General features: G+C 38.9%; 2 protein-coding genes across 2 annotated transcripts; both read right to left on the reverse strand.

Moving 5' to 3' along the window:
• Positions 1–339: 339 nt before the first annotated feature.
• LOC143848110 (Histone superfamily protein) lies at positions 340–1,018 on the reverse strand. The gene has a single exon (XM_077356923.1). It carries the CDS (start codon positions 958–960, stop codon positions 499–501), a length of 462 nt encoding a protein of 153 aa, XP_077213038.1. The 5' UTR covers positions 961–1,018; the 3' UTR covers positions 340–498.
• A 6,874-nt stretch (positions 1,019–7,892) lies between these two features.
• On the reverse strand, positions 7,893–10,140 carry LOC143848356 (actin-depolymerizing factor 1-like). The gene is made up of 3 exons (XM_077357280.1): positions 9,979–10,140; positions 8,302–8,567; positions 7,893–8,219 (listed from the first exon to the last, which is right to left on the reverse strand). The coding sequence occupies exons 1-3, from the start codon at positions 9,979–9,981 to the stop codon at positions 8,069–8,071; spliced, it is 420 nt and encodes a 139-aa protein (XP_077213395.1). The 5' UTR covers positions 9,982–10,140; the 3' UTR covers positions 7,893–8,068.
• Between the last annotated feature and the right edge of the window lie 5,165 nt (positions 10,141–15,305).

The raw sequence follows: 15,305 nt of genomic DNA on the forward strand, positions 1-15,305 counted from the left end.
CTAAAGGGAAACCCAAAGAGGTTGCCCTTGACACACTCAATCTTGAGAATTACAAACAATGGAGATATCCTATTCTCTGTTTTTTTTTTTTTCATGAGAGATTTCTCTGTATCCAATTCGACCCTAAATTCAATGGAGAGATAGAAAATTTTAAGCTCACAACAATCAGTACAAAAGATAACAAACAAAAGCAGGAGGAATAAAATAGCTAAGAAATTAATAAACCAGACCACACCTTCCCTCTAATGGCAAATCCTAGCAAGATCACATATATGCACAAACAGAAACAAAAAAGCACAAATCCACACAACCTCACAATATTGCATAACAAAAACAGAATTAAAAGAAAACAAAAGCATCTTCATTTCCAAGTCAGAATTCATATTTTTACATCACAAGAAGCTAAAAAAAAAAAAAGACAAGATCCCAAAAAAAAAAAAAAAAAAAAAACATAATTCTCCTTATATCAAAGTAACCAAACCCTAACTTTCATCAAACTTAAGAACTGGTGAATTTGGTGACTGCCTTGGTGCCTTCAGATACAGCATGCTTCGCAAGCTCTCCAGGAAGGACGAGCCTCACAGAAGTCTGGATCTCTCGAGAAGTGATTGTAGGCTTCTTGTTATACCTAGCAAGCCTAGAAGATTCCTGAGCAAGCTTCTCAAAGATATCATTAATGAAACTGTTCATAATCCCCATGGCCTTGCTAGAGATACCAATATCAGGATGAACCTGTTTGAGAACCTTAAAGATATAGATCTTGTAGGTCTCAACCCCCTTCTTCGTACGCTTTTTCTTTTTGTCTCCACTCGCTCCACCTCCTTCTTTAGGAAGCCGCTTTCCAGCCTTGGGTTTCTTCTCGGCCGGAGCTTTCTCTGCCACGGCGGATTTCTTTTCCTCCGTCGGTTTCTCAGCGGCCGGCTTTTTCTCTGCGGGTTTTTTATCTCCCTTGGGCGCCATGGAAAAAATAAATCGAGGGATTTGCTTTGCGGACTTTGACAGTTTTGGTTAAAAGATGGGTTCGGTTTCTTTATTTATAGAGGGAGTGGGAAGGGTTTGATTGGGAGGGAGAGATAGGCACGGATTGATGATGTGGCGTGTTTTGGACTGTTCGTTAAAGATGAAATCGACGGTACTGAAGCGATTGCGGACTTTGACAGTTTTCGTTTCAAATTTTTACTCTTGACACGTGGAGAATGAAGATTGGATTATTTTTTGTACGCTGGATCGGTGAGGTGTGATTCTATGTTGGGATGATATAAAGATTTTAAGTCGTACTTCTTACAAAAGGGGTACTATGCTGCGTAGTGCACACGCCAAAGCATCAACGCAAACGTCGCAACTATGCTTGGTGCTAGACCTGGCAAACAGGTGGGCCGGGCCGGGTTTCACCCAACCCGTACGGGTATTTTACGGGGGTAGGTAAACCTGGGTGGACCTGCTGGTCACCCGGTTTTTTTTCTTTTTTTTTTTTATTGTTTTTATTCGCACACTATAACAGGATGATCTAATCCATTCGTGTGATGGGCCATAACGTAAATAGTTTGTGACAAAAAATCATTTCCCTAGGATGATCCTAGCCCTCTAATCTACGGAGGAATTGCATATTATTATTTATGGAAACCTCTATAGATCGGAGGGCTAGGATCATGCCATGGAAATGATTTTGTGGGCACAATCTATTCAAGTTGTGTTCCATCACATGGACGTTTTAGATCATCCTAAGAAGTGGTCTTTACAGTACTTTCTGAAAAATAAGGGATTATAAGGGCTTACACCATATAAAATCTAAATCATTTGGGTTTTTTACAAGCACCCACAGGTCTACCCGGCCTGCCCAGTTTTGACGTGACCCGTTCGGGCCGGGTCAAATTTCAAACGGGTGACTAACTAGTGACCGTCAAGGAGGGGCACACTCTATTTTATAAAAAAATATGTCGCTAGCATGCATATTTATTAAAAATTCATTGTAGCCCGTATTATTCCAATATCCAAACCGTTAATTTTTGTGTATTAAAAAGTAAGAAAATTTAGAAATATTATCCCTTCTTGAACTTTTCCAGAAAATTGCTGCAATCCAAATAGGGCCTCAGGCCATGTTTGGATTGCAAGGAGAAAAAAAAAATCTGATGAAACATTTTCTCTCTAAAATTTGGAGGGAAATAAAATGATTATGGAGTTATCATTCTAAATTGAAGTTCCCTCTAGATAAATAGTGAATAGGTTGGTTCAGGATATCTTTTTCGTGTGTAAAAAAATAGTAAGAAAGTTTCGAAATATTTTTCCTCTCGAAACTTTTCCAGAAATTTCATGCAATCCAAAACCATGTTTGCCTATTGCAAAAGTTCTTTTCAAGGAATATTAGCTTACCAAGTGTTGAGAGAGAGCTAGGGAGTCAGAATGAGGGAGAGAATTGAGAGGACATGAGTGAGAAGAAGATGTGAAGTGACTAAAGAAATAAGGAAACATATAAGGGAAGTGATATATCGGCCCCTTTCGATCACTCTGGACACCCAGCAGCAGTGTATCAATGACTGCAGAGGGGCTGATGTGCTTCATGTCAGATGGATTCAATGGGGCTGATTGCCACGTACACTGCTGCCGGGTGCCCCAAGTAATCCAAAGGGGCGGATATATCACTTCCCAAAATAAAACTCTATTCAAACTCTATTTTTTAATAGGGATTTTTCTTTTCCTAGAAATTATATGATGAATGGCATAAAAAACGTAAAGGTGGTACAATGGAAGGATCACCCTTCATATTTGATCAACCACAGCTTCTCAAAGAGATGAGAAGCTGCTGGATCAAATATCAAGGATGGGATGATGAGCATGAGTGAGTATGTTTTTTTTTTGTTTTGAGTATGAGTTTGTCCGCCCACTCACCATATAATTTCTCTCTTTTACCCTATTTCTAAGCCACTTCTCAGTTCTCGCCCTCTCCTCATTCATGCTCCTCTCCCACAAGTTGATAAACAATTATTCCATGGAAAAAACTTTCACGGCTGGCAATGTGTATGCATAGTATTCATATTTTACGAAGACATATTATTCCAGAAAATGCATAATGAGATGCAAAGACCATACTTTCCTCACTTCAGCTATTCTACTTATATTCCAAGAATCACCTTCTGTTCAAATGTTCTTGGCTAAAGAGAGCTTGCAAAAGACTAATGCAGCTTCCAGACCTTCTATTTGATGGCATCACAAAAATTTAATCTTTGTTTTCTCAACTACAAGGAAAAAAAATGTAAAATTGGCCAATTGGAGATAGGGGGGTCAGGAGAAGCATACATGCAATAGAATATAGAGGACTGTCCCTTGCAGTTCCAGTCAAGCAAGTTAAAACATGGCTATTTTGTAAATCTAATTTCTTTACACTCCCATTCGGTGTACATAGAGAGTTGGGTCTGGAGATTACTTACAGAAAACCCATTGCACTGCGTAAGAGATGGAGGCTTACTCAGCTAAAATCTGCAAATCAAGACTACCAAGCATCATCAAAATCCTTCTTTTTTTTTAATGGTATAATTAAACGTCCATTTCACTCTAACCCTTTTTTCTCATGGCCAAAAACTTTCAAAGACTCACAGAAAACGAATCCTTTCAACTTCCCTCTCTGTTGGTTCAGGTAGAGGGGTTATTTTCCACTACAACATAGATGTGAGTCCATACAAATCTATATTTCAAAAAAGATGGATCACAGCACAGATTTCATAGCAACCCAAGAACATTCCAGCCCCTACTTTAGCCACTGTTATATTTAAAGACATCCACCCTAAACATAGAATCTTGACTAAAGAGAGCATGCAAAATACCAATCCCCCTTTTCAAGCTTCTACCACCACTTCAAATTACAAGAGCATCCTGAAAAAATGGACAGCAACCCAACTTGCCAGAGGCAGAGAACCCAAGTCAAAAAGTTGCCACTTCACTTAAGGTAGTTTATGTGATTACCTTCTTTTGACTTTTCCTGTATTTATTAAGGGCATACTTGTCACTTTTATTTCGCCTTGTAAACATTTTATTATGTGCAACGTGTGTGGGGTTTTGCATCATGCATGGGGTTTTACTACATTCACCCAAACTCTTCTCCTCCACTTTCATTTTTTTTTCTTGAAAGGTAAAAGATTTTATTAAAAAATGGAAGTCTTCCATACAGTGCAATCAAATAGAATGAGATATCCAAGCATCATATAAACAACCAAAATCAAATAGGTCCTTGATTTCTACTATAACACCGGCTAATTTCGGCGTGCCGGTTGGTTTGCTCGATGCCCACGCAATAACATTTGACGAGTCGCACTCAATGATTAAAGAAACAATCATTGCTTCAATAAACCACCTCAACCCCAAAAGGTCTCCTGCCCAATTTCTAAGGATGTCATCATGCTATAGTAGGAGAAGCTCCTGTCATTCTTTCCCAATAGAACGAAGTCAATTTTGATGTCTGATAGTATTCTTCCCAAACGCCTCTTCCTTTCCTCGAAAGTGCTCATGCTCCTTTCGTTTCATTTATTCCTAATCAATGCATTTGTTACCAAATCCCCAAAGAATGTGTCCTGTTTTACTGATGCGTCCCACACCCTAGTTAAGGATAATAGACCAAGACATTCCAAAGCTCTTAATCATAGCCCACCATAGCCTAAAAGAAAATGAACAATGAACCAAAAGATGATCCAAAGATTCTTCCTCCTGCTTGAACAGAATGCACCAACTTGATGAAAACTTTCTTTTTCTAAGCAGTCACAATTATTGATTCTCTTTGCCACCACCGTCCATGCAAAGGCCAGCACACGGGGAGGCCCACCAATTTCCAAATCCTTGAATAGCGGGATAATGACCTCTCCTCCCCGATCAACCTGTGAAAGAATGAATGAATACAAAAGGACCCTTGCTGTCGGGGATCCACACTCTACGGTCCGAACAAGAAGGTGAACAATACCAAGAGCAATGGAGACCTAATATGAGGAAGCTCTAGAGGAGTTTTGGACGTGTGACTTCTTTCCCCTTCGCAGCCACCACCTAAGGAGCAGCAACTGTCTTTCTCTCTCCCAACGGTTTTCTTCCTTCTCTTCCCTCCCTTCCACCTCCTCTCCTCTATTACTCCTCTCCTCTATCGCCATTCATACATCCAATATGCATATCTCTCCTTTCCACTTCACGCTTGCCAGCTGAGCTTATAAACCATTCCCCTTTTCTTCTTTCTTACTCCCTAGATTCATTTCTCCATTTTCCTTTTCACCCTTCCCGGTTGGATTTATAGTCGGTCCCCCTTTTTCCCTTTTATCTTCCATCCCCTTGATCTTCTTCCTCCCTCTTCGTGATCTTGTTCTTTCCTAGAATGTGATGCTCTTATGCTTTCTTGATCTTTTCTCTATTTTGATCTTCTCTGGATCTTGCTTTTCCATTCTCTGACTAGTCTTAATCTTTCTTAACCTTGATCATTCTTTCATCCATCTTGTCTTGATTGAGATCAACCCTTCTTTCCCTCTCCCCAGCTTACTCTCTTTCCTCTCTCGGACATATCCTACAGCGGATGATCAAGGCTAGAAACCTGTGGCATGTCACTCCCGAGTACAAAACACATTCACTTTCATTTTCAGCGGTAATTTTCCTATCCTTGAACCGTTCCAACAATTTTTACACCCTTACCTTACCCGGATAAACCCAACCCTTGTCGCCCATAACCCCTATCTTGATTTTACCATTCACCCATCGTATTGTCATCCCTTTGGACATCTTGTAGGCCATACTAGTTGGATTTCATTCCTTATAACTTATTGGCCAGTTCTCCATTTTAAAAAAAAAAATCTTATTGGCCAGTTCTATGGCCCAGCACTTATGTCACTTAACCCTATCAATTTCTTTCTCTTTTATACCATTGGCCAACCTCTTGGACCCACCGTTTACCTACCACCCCTCCTTATAAAGCCCCTCATAACCCTAGTTGTTGTGGAAATAAAAAAGGAAACACCCACCCTCTCTCTCTCTCTCTCTCTCTCTCTCTCTCTCTCTCTCTCTCTCTCTCTCTCTCTCCTGCATGGCAGCAACTGTTTTCCTCAATGTTTCAAAATGCAGATGCGGGCCAAAATGCAAGCAAAGCAAATCCTAGTTGACTGAGTGTGGTGTGATCAAGTACTCGGTTGACGCGGTCGAGTACTCGATTGACACGGTCATGACTCAGGAGAGTCAAAGTAGTTTCGATTGACTATGTACGGCATAACATGGACATGGGCAAGAACACGGCTAAGGTAAAAGGGAGTCGACAAAGGAAAGTCAACGATGACACGGGTGAGTTTTGAAACTATGGTTTTCCTCTTTCTTCCCCTTTCATTCTAGTTGATGTTACAATAGCCTTTCATCTTCTTTTCTCCCCAGTAGCCGCATATCGCAGCCCTTCTATTTCCTCCTCTTTATTTTCCCATCTTTCTCTACTTTCTCCTTTCTTTCTTCCTCTTTCATACCATCTTCTTCTTCCTCATATACCATCTCTCTGGACAACCAAGGCTGACCCATGCACGACTCAGGTATGGATCTTTCCTATTTTTTGACAATAGAGGTTACCCTCATTGTCCCTTTGAGCCTCTTCCACCAACTTAAATTATTTGTTTGCCTCAATCAGTCCTATCTTCATTACCCACCCCTAGCCTTATAACCTACACGTAAACCTCACCATTACCCTATTATGCCTTCTATCTTTCTTTGAGCCATAGTTAAGTAGTTTTATTTTGAGAAATGATTTGTGGATCAGATTTTATTGATGACTTAACTGATTTCTCTAGTTATGACTTATCGTGGAACTCTCTTGGATTAATTAGTTTCTATTGATGAAAATATTTCAAAATCTTTGACTGCTATGATAATCTAACTGTTTTGATAATTACTAGCAGTTTATTTCTGCTATGGGAATGTGCGATGCTATTTTAATGAACTAGAACCTATTTTGTGCTCCAAAGTTGATAGAAAGAAAATCTGTGAACCCTCGGTTTGCACCAAAACCTCACATTTCTGTTAATGGATTGGGGTAAAAAAAGCCCTCCCAAGCATAATAAAGATGGTCAAATGCTAGGACTCATATCATTAACTTGGAAAATTCATATGCTCATGTTTGACTTCATTACAAAATAGTTTCCGTTCAAGCATTAACAAAATAAGTTAATAGATAAAATCAAGTAAAGATGCATGCCCAGTAGGTTAATACATCAAAAGATGGAAAATATGAAAATTTTGGCCTAAGACCAATACTCCCTTCCCTATCCTTTCTTCTACTAAAGAGCAAACCTCTAAATTTGCTTTCCAGTGTACATGATAGATGGTGAAATAATAAATTCAAAGAGCTACAAAGGTCCAGGTCTCCTTAATAGGACAAAAAAGAATCCAAATACACCCTTCAAGAAATGGCCCTAAGCACCGTACTACATAACAGCATTAAAAATTATTAAAAAAAAAAGAAGAAGAAAGGGATCGGTTAGCAACGCAAAAGCAGCACAAGAAAGTACCCCTGAGAAAGTATTCTTGCAGTAATATATAACCTAAATTAAATTTCAGGCTGAATAGCAATGAATAGCATCAGAGAATGAATAGCGTCGAAGATAAGGAGATCAGTTAGCAATGCAAAAGCAGTACAAGAAAGGCATCAAAAGCCCACTCTTCCGCAATCCAAATCAAGACAAGACAAAAGTTCACACTTCTGCAATCCAAATCCAGACAAGAAAAAAAAAATGATTAAACATCGATTTTAAGCTTGAATTCAAATAAATCCATTTTAAGCTATAGAAATAAGCTACAGGTGTCGAATACCCCCACAACTGTTACATAGCTTATAGACATCACAGTTCTACAAGGAGACCCACTTGTCGCATTGGTTCCACAAATAACAAAGCAAATGATAATGCACAAAATAACAAGTGTTGTTTCATATCATCAGAAGAACTGTATTGTAAACACAACCAACACACAAATATCATATCTAGTAAAATTCAAAGTCTCACGAAACTACAGACACTTCACTAAAGCAAACAGATTGTATAGAGGAAATCTCCATTGCAGGGCCTTTGTTACATACTCAATTGACACGGCTTACAATAACATCCAGACTCATCTCGGTTGGATCTGTTGCTTGCAACTCCACCTGAATTCCATCCAGTTCCCTCTTGAATCTATCCTTGGAACTTGCATAAAGCATCTTGCTTCTCACCCTAGCTATATCAGGAGACCTTCACAAAGAAACAGTAAAGAACAATAATTCAAGGGCAGAACATTATGAATTATTTACATGTTATTAAAAAGAAATGTTACCAGGCAATGAAGAAAATCTTGCTTTTTTGGCAATTCTCTTCTGTTACAAAATCAAAGTCGTAGATGGCATAACGACACTCGTTCTCAGGAAGGCTTGCAGCAAAGTCATCATAGCTCTGTGCGGGCTCCCCAAGCTTTTCTACGATGACCTGTTTGAGCTTCTCATCTATCTTGTAGGTAATGAAACGGTAAGTTCTCTTAGCCTTCAGTTCCAAGAATTTGAGCTTGCAGTCATCATTGACTGCCATTCCTGACGCTGCATTGGCCTGTAAAATCGGATAAACTTAGGCCCTGTTTGGATTGCAAGAATTGTCTAGACAAGTTTACAAAGGGAAAAATTTCTAAAAGTTACATCTAAGGCCATATCTGGCAACTATGAAAAATTTTTGATGATAAATTAGTTTCTCCATGTGGTGAGAGCGGGTAATGCGGGTGGGAGAAGCAGAGACTTGAGAGGGCACAAACGAGTAGAGGGTGAGAAGTGGCTAAAAAATCAGGAAAAAGTCAATCATATTTTGGGCAGAGACTTTTATTTCCTGGTTTTTCAGGCTTCTCTCACCCTCTCCTGGATCAGTCCCTATCGTATATATCCCTCACCAAGCCCCCCTCACCATTGGGTAAGCTAATATTCCAGGAAAAAAAATTCCTAGTAGCCAAACGTGCCCTAAAAGTTACTATTGTTTTATACACAAAGAAAGATAACATTAAATTTCTTCTTAAAGTGACATTCAATTTATGATAATATCCCTCAAAATTAACCATTATCATGTCATTTCCTTCTAAATCATGGAAAGAAAAAAAATTCACAAGAAATTTTATTTTTTTCATCACAAATGTTTTTATTGCAATCCAAACAGGGCACTAGTAAAAGTCATGCAGTTGCAGATTTTGATGATCTGATGGAAATGATACATAAAGCTATTGCAGAAGCCATACAATAGACTAGAACTGATAAAAATTGTAAGTAACCAGGACTAGGCAAAGATAGAGGCACACCAGATAAAGAAAATACCAGCAAGAGGTATCAACAACACCTTATAGATCGCAAAATACCTAAACAATAACCAAATATAGTGGAACTAACAATGTCCATGTGGAGACATGTGCAATAAATCTAATTGGCTTCGATAATCCTGGAGCTTCAGTAAACCAGATCCAAGTAAAAGAAATAACAAAACCTAAGCATTCAGCAATAACTAAACTCGATTGCACGGATCGTTTGAGAAATTGCACAGAACACTTGATATAGTAAACAGATCGATCCAAGTATCCAACAAAAGCCAAAATAAAAACCGAACAGTGAATTATAAGAACAGACTATGTGTAAGAATTTCCAGTATAACCTAAAAAATCCAATCAAAACTGAAAATCGACAAAATCCACAGCTTCAAACAGAAGATCTACCACGTCAGCCGATAAATTTCCATCAGCAACAAGAACACAAAGGAAAATCAGTACATAGATTTCAGTAAAAAAGAAAAACAGACAACCAGATGAACAGAATCCAGAATTGAAGCTCGAGGATCGAGTTAAAAAGAATTCAGATCTGTGCAGTCAGATTAACCTACGGAAAGTGCAATAATCGGATCAAAATCCTTCGAAACAATAAAATCAAAAGAAAATAAACCCTAGCGATGTAGAATGAAGCAAGAAAACGAAAAAAAGGGAAATTTTTACCATTTCTGAGATGATCTGGGCTTGGCGAGGGAGAGGGAAGGTTATGAGAGAAAAGAGAGATCAGAGAGAGAGAGAGAGATGAAACCCTCGGTATTCGGGGCTCCTCTTCTTCTCTGAACCACCCTCTTTTGGGTGTTTATGGATACTCTTTTTTGACACTAAGAGGGTGGCCCAACGAATAAAAGGGGATGAATATACGTGACCCAGAGAAAAAGTAGACTTGCCTAATCAGGCACTGCCACGTATGGATGAGCTGGAAAAATAACATGGGTGCAGTCTCTTCCTTTTCGGAGACTCGTCTAGAGTTTGGCTTCAGGTTGTTTTTATTTTTTATTTTTTTTTGGGGTAACGAAGGGTGTCCCACTCCCTTCGGAGGCAGGACTATTTCCCTTCGGACGTGCGCAGTAACGAAGGGTGTCCCCAGGGTGTCCCCACCCCCTTCGGGGTTAGGACTATTTCTCTACGGATGTGCACATCACCCGGAAACCACACGCATCGGGTAAGCAAGGTGGGATTCGAATGCTCGTCACTGGGAAGCAAACCCATGACTTTACGCCGAAGAGCCACAACCTTCCGGCTTCAGGTTTTACTTTGGAGCAGTGGCTAATTACCTGAATAACTGAGGTTAGGTACATAATTACGGAATTTGCATTAACAAATGTGTTTTAGGAAGATGATTTTTTAGCCCCAAGGATGGTACACCCCATCTTACGTGAATTGTGGGCAGACTTTGACACTAGTTGACGTCAAATCACGTTAAAATGGGGGTGTATCCATCCTACAGGGGGTGAAAAAATCATCTCCCATGTTTTTATGAGAAATTATGTGATTAAGAGGAGCATCGTACAAACTGTGCTGCTGTCGGATCACATATAAGGTCAGGATGATTAATAGGAACATGGCAGTGATAAATCCCACCAACCCCCAAGCCTTCTAGGAGGAATTTCCCTGCAACCGGTACTGTCTCTCCTGCTTGACGAGTTGGTGGCCCCCAACCCTGTTTAGGATTGTTAGTCCAATATTGTTTACCTTTATAAGCCTCAAGGTTTTGACCTTCATTTAAAGAGATAATTAACTGATAAATTCAACTATAAGGGTTAGAGACCAATAATATCTCACACCAACCGTCAGAGTTAAAAATGGTCTACAGATCTCGGCATAAATTACCTATAGTAGACGAATACTCTTGGTAGCATACTTAGGCCCTTAATCTTTGTATGTTTCCCTTTAATATACTCTATACAAATATACAAATATTGAAATCAGTAAAATCAAATGAATTTAGAACTTCCATTTCAACCAATCCATCAATCAGATATATAATCAAATGTTCGAGCCACTGATTGTACTAGCTTTTATCCATTAGATTTGTTTATTTCTAACATTACCAACGGTCTTATTCTCATACAAGGTAATTCGAGTCTAATCATAAGAAGAAACCGGTCCAAGTATATATGAATTGTCGTGAAAATGACTACTTATATACTATTCCCATTCCCTATTGTAATTATCTAGTTTTCCTCTATTTAAACTATACTCGTAAGAATCCTCACATGAAACTCAACATGGGTAGTATGATTTGAATCTATCCATCAGTTTGTTTTAAAAGCACTTGCTTAGAAAGACTTGTAATATTTGACGATACGGTCCTATCTTATCTTTCCATCAATCACAGACTTAAGGTGTCAATACTTCATGGGTCATCAATGCAACACAAAATCGACACTAAATATTAAGTCTTAATCTATACCAATCGAATCTAATGGTTCACCATATCTGTGGACTTTTTATGTTGTATTCGAAATGACCCTTTTGTCCTTTCTATATTAAGTTGCCATGAAAGACTTGAAAACAGCAAAGTGAGCATTACCAAGGGTCTACACCCTAAGACTCCTTAATATGCCCACAAAGTTCGCTTTGGTCAACTCACTTTAGGGTATCAATGAGTGTCGTGAACGATCATATGAAAAGTTCATCGGCTATATCCATAACCTCCTCTACATTCCGAGCAAGCACAAGTATCTTAGATTGATGCTAAAATGGAGTTCTTTGACTAATACAGTTAGGCCACTCCCACTGTTCATAAGCATCCTTCTTATGTGAATTTAATATGCATGTCCTTTAATAATATATAGTCCATTAATGTAGTTTAGAACTGTATCGAAGGCCACTCCCACTGTTCATAAGCATCCTTCTTATGTGAATTTAATATGCATGTCCTTTAATAATATGTAGTCCATTAATGTAGTTTAGAACTGTATCGATCTGTTCCATCACTCATTAAGCTTTTGTCCTGCCAATGTATATTAATACAATCAGGTATCCAAAGTAAACACCATGTCACCATGATATTTAGGGTTCAATGTCATAGATGTAGATTTTTAAAAGCCCACGACTCTTAACACCTATTATTCACAATCGGACTTTGATTTACATTCAACACGCTAATTTGTCTGGCATATACTAATTTACAGGATTTTTACAAGATCACCCACAGTTTCCTCATACGAACTTGTTAAGGCACCTGCCATGCCATCACGACCCTTCATGTTGAGCTGAACCACAACACACAGTGGACTCTTACCATGAGACAAGTCAAAATGCGCAACCTAGCACTTGGAATTCCATCACTATTAACCGAAGAGAATTCTAAGCCAGGCCATCTATTTCTAACTTCCTCACACCACCCAAACAATCCGAAAAATGATTCTCTATTGGGTTAATCATTTTCATGCTTGGGTGGCCGCCAATGGAGTGTGATCTCACACAACAAATTGTAACATACACCCGTATTACAATAAAACAACCATATAAAAGAGATCGCAACATTAAAAAGATTTGGTTGTACAAGAGAAGATATAGTAGAGTATTTGCCTTATTGAGTACAATATCTCAGTCACATATATAGAGGCTACAAATTTGAGATTTCGCAATTACATACATAAATACATACGAGCAATGACCTTCTGTTTGGGCTCATCAAAGCCCTTACGCATTTTCATGATTGCAAACTCTCAGCGGGTGTACATACATATGCAAGCCTCTCAATTTGCGCTTCACGATCAATAGAGATCCTTTTAAAACTTTATTGCATGAATTCAAAGAATCCTACTCATATGCACAAAAAACTTCTCGAACGAATTATCAAAACTCTTAACATGAGCATGCATAAACTATAGTCAGGCGCACAAAAACCTTCAACACTTGCAATCCGATGGAGTCTTTCGCTTTTCCAAGCACTGAATCACCCTTTCTCCTCCTCCGTACACCGGTCCATGAGAAACCTTTCCTTGTACGTGAAATTTCTCTCACAAGTGAACATGCAAAATTCAAATTTGTAACTTTTTAAGGGGACTGATATCCCGCAATACCATATTTAGATAGTGGCACAACTATCTTCATTTTACATTTGGGCAATGATATTTTCACTCCCCCTGCCGTACGCATTCGCGCCCATTTTAACGTGATTTGACTCAAAAAGCGTTAAAGCTGCCCACTGTTCACATTATACTGTTCACATTATAAGGGGGGGGAGTGAAAATATCATTACCCTGTACATTTTTGACAAGATGTTACAAACAAAAAATCTCCCAACAGCCAATAAAGAAAGTGTAAATCGAAGTGATTAGCGCCACTATCAAAATATGGTAGTGCGGATATCATTCCCTTTTTTGAAAATTGAAATTTGAAAGAAATCCTTATTAGCAACCAATGCGCAATTACTTATGCAGTGAGTCACGTTACATCAACTAACAAGTTGGCTAAGTTCTTTTTGACTTTTTCATTTAATGACTGAAACACCCTTTGCCAACGATAAATTTAATTAAGAGTCTTAACTTGCATTCAAAACTTCAGCTTTCCTTTATAGTCCGCTCAACCAAACATGGGATTTTTATTTTACTAGGTTACTTCCGGGAAGTTTTTTTTCCACAAAAATCCCAAGAACCAAAAAAATTCCAGCAATATGAAACCTTGAATGCGGCCTAATAGCTATAGACCAATGGGCTAGGGTCATCTAATGAAGATGGGAAAACGACAGTGATCTAGATTTGTGCTGTCCCTCTTCTAGATCCTATATCATATTCATGTGCTGTATGCTTGCCACAAGTATGATGGTCTCTAAAAAGAAAATCCTAAAAATAATTGCCCTTGTCACAATCACCCAGTTATGTCGATTACAATCTTCCAAGTTAAACATGTCCACAAAATTAGAGGGAGAAGATAAAGACATAAAGATAACTAGTATTGTCACACTTAAAATTAGGCACTTATGTTGGGAACTATGATACAAAATGTTTCTGGAATTTCTGATAATATCAGTTATCACGACAAAATAATAATAAAAATAAAAATAGCAAAAAATAAAATAAAATAGTGAAATGCCTTATGCGATGGACACTAGCCAGGGGTGCAACTCGAGTTGGGGTCGGGTCGAGTTGAGGCCTACCCTAACCCTATCCGAGATAGCATTCTCTCAACCCTAACCAACCCAACCTCGGGTTGAGGATGTCAACCCTAGCCCAACCCGCGCTCCAAATCGGGTTCAGTTGAGTCGGGTTGAGTTGGGTTCATCTCGAGCCAAATAGAAAAAATACGAAGAAAAAAACTTAATCCTAGAAAAATATGAGAAAACTAGAAGACAGAGGATGGGTTTGGGTCAGGTCTGGTAGCCAAGGCCTCAACCCTAACCCAACTTGAAATTAAATTGGGTTGGCTTTTCCAACCCTAACCCAACTAAACCCAAGAAAATGCCAACCCATCCTGAGCCAAAATCGGGTTGAACCTGTCGGGTTCGGGTTGATCCCAACCCAAGTTGCACCCCTAACGCTAGCAAATCCCTCCATAATAATGTTAATCATGATCCAAGCCGACATGGACGCATCATAATATGCTGGAACACACATCTTATTTTATAAATTGACAATGGTTCATCCATCTAGTGGGCACCTTTCTTGGTTCTTGGGTTACGAGTTTCCCTTATGCCTCTTACATTGGACAATTCTAAGTCCCAACCATTGATTTGTCAGATCTCAATCATATGATCATGATTTCTTGCAAGAGCAAATCTTCGACGTTGGATAATCCAAGATGGGTCCCACTATGTGGATAGCCAAGACAAAGACAAAATAGGGTTCTCAATATCACCTCACTTTGTCCCAGAAGACTCTGATAAAATGCATGCACGCACGCACGATGGGTGTGACTTCGCATCACAAAAGCTATAAAGTCCACAAATAAAACGTCAGCACGGTGGGGTCCACAGATACCTATAAATGTCCACGTCCTTTCAATTTAATTTTTGAGTTTTCGTTTTCTCCTATTCGTCA

This window comes from Tasmannia lanceolata, unplaced genomic scaffold (genome assembly GCF_043159265.1).
Source record: "Tasmannia lanceolata isolate RefF3 unplaced genomic scaffold, GAP_Taslan_0.1 ptg000016l, whole genome shotgun sequence".
Lineage (NCBI taxonomy): Eukaryota > Viridiplantae > Streptophyta > Magnoliopsida > Canellales > Winteraceae > Tasmannia > Tasmannia lanceolata.